This window comes from Austrofundulus limnaeus, unplaced genomic scaffold (assembly GCF_001266775.1).
Source record: "Austrofundulus limnaeus strain Quisiro unplaced genomic scaffold, Austrofundulus_limnaeus-1.0 Scaffold316, whole genome shotgun sequence".
NCBI classification, from domain to species: Eukaryota; Metazoa; Chordata; class Actinopteri; order Cyprinodontiformes; family Rivulidae; genus Austrofundulus; species Austrofundulus limnaeus.
This window is the reverse complement of record NW_013952718.1, coordinates 61,090-62,641: the sequence shown is the minus strand read 5'-3', so window position 1 is coordinate 62,641 and position 1,552 is coordinate 61,090. Positions and strand designations below refer to the sequence as shown.

Genomic DNA, 1,552 nt, shown 5'->3' with positions numbered 1-1,552 from the left:
AATGGCTCCGTCCGTGTTAAAATATATTTTTAAAAATTGACAAAACTAAACATCCTACAGTATTTTTACAGTCTTTATTGTCCGTGTTAAAATATATTTTTAAAAATTGACAAAATTTAACATCCTACAGTATTTTTACAGTCTTTATTTTGCAGTTAAAATATATGTTTTTTTCAAATAAAGTCTAATGTTACAACTAATCAGGGATCCCTTTAAGAACTTTTCCACTACAAATCCATGTTTGTAGAAGAGCAGCAGTCCTGCAGCAGACCTAATGTCAGAAATATTTCATCCTGAATCTTTGCAGGAAGCTTAAATGTGGAGTCAGTCTAATATGTTCTTCAGAAGGTTTATTATGTTGTTTACTGAATGTTTGGACACTCGTTTTTAAAATCCACTGCAAAGAAAAAAACCTTTTCAATGCAGTTTTTTAATGACACTTGACTGTGGGAAGCTGAAGGTGGCAATACTTTACAACCTGTCCCACGTTAAAATGTGAAACAACTTGTGCCACCTTGTGAAAATGTTAAAGACATCTTCTATGTTGAAGACAGAATTACAAAAATCAACTTGAAGCCTCTTTAAGGCATGGACATACTGTAATGTTGAAAAAATATTAAATATTTAAATTATTAGTAATTTAGACAAATAGATTTTCATAAATCGGCTTAAGCTGTTTAAAATGTTATTATGTGACTAAGTTCACAGTGGCCTTAGGTTCCTGTGTCATCACTTCTACATATCTATTCTATTCTATTCTATTCTATTCTATTCTATTCTATTCTATTCTCTGTTCTGTTCTAATCCAACCGGATGTCATAACATTTGTTTTGTTTGATTTTATTCTTTTACAGTTACACAGTCTGAATTAGTCACGTCTCTTCTCATATTTTCCATATTTTCTGTCTCATTCTCACACATGGAAACAAGTTCAATCCAGGAATGGCTCCTGGTCTCACCATTGGTTTCTGGTGGGAGGGGCCAGGAATAGCGACTCCACTGCTGGAGTTCTCTGCCTTTTTGGTGAGCTGCACATAGATCTTGCCATGATCCTTGGACACCAGACAGTGGTAGAGGTCATCGTATTTTACTTCTAGGAAGATGCCCTCTCGGTCGACGTAGTCTCCCTGCTTCAAGAAGTAGACCGCCTTGGAGGAGATGAGAACGTAGTAGCCATCAATCGGCTCCACAGCTATGAAACTGGTGTAAGGAAACAAATGAAAACTTGTGTGAATGAAATGTAATAAGATTATAATGAATAAAAAGACGTAACTTACAACTCAGAGTGAATATTATCAGTGAGGCAGAAGAGCTGCTCCTGACCCTCTGCCTGTGTGGAGGAGTATCGAGGCAGCAGACCCTGCGGACCCTTACAGCAGCGAGGCTTCCTGACGCGCTGCATGCAGAGTCTGAACAACACAGCAACACAACACTAAATTCACATGATACATTTACAATCAGCTCTGACAGTCTGTCTAATGGTAGACTGACAGTTTCATCATCACCATCATATGGTGGTGTTAGTAGTGTTGTAGTACTCCAGAACTGTCTT

The 1,552-nt window shown here is 37.2% G+C and overlaps 1 protein-coding gene across 1 annotated transcript in view; it reads right to left on the bottom strand.

Annotated features, from left to right (window-relative positions):
• The window catches only part of LOC106527235 (vacuolar protein sorting-associated protein 13D), a gene marked incomplete at its 5' end in the record, with an annotated part of 64,580 nt that overhangs the window by 2,141 nt on the left and 60,887 nt on the right, over positions 1–1,552 (bottom strand). Inside the window, 2 exon segments of the mRNA XM_014022063.1 lie at positions 960–1,200; positions 1,278–1,409. Coding sequence (XP_013877517.1) covers positions 960–1,200; positions 1,278–1,409 — 373 coding nt within the window.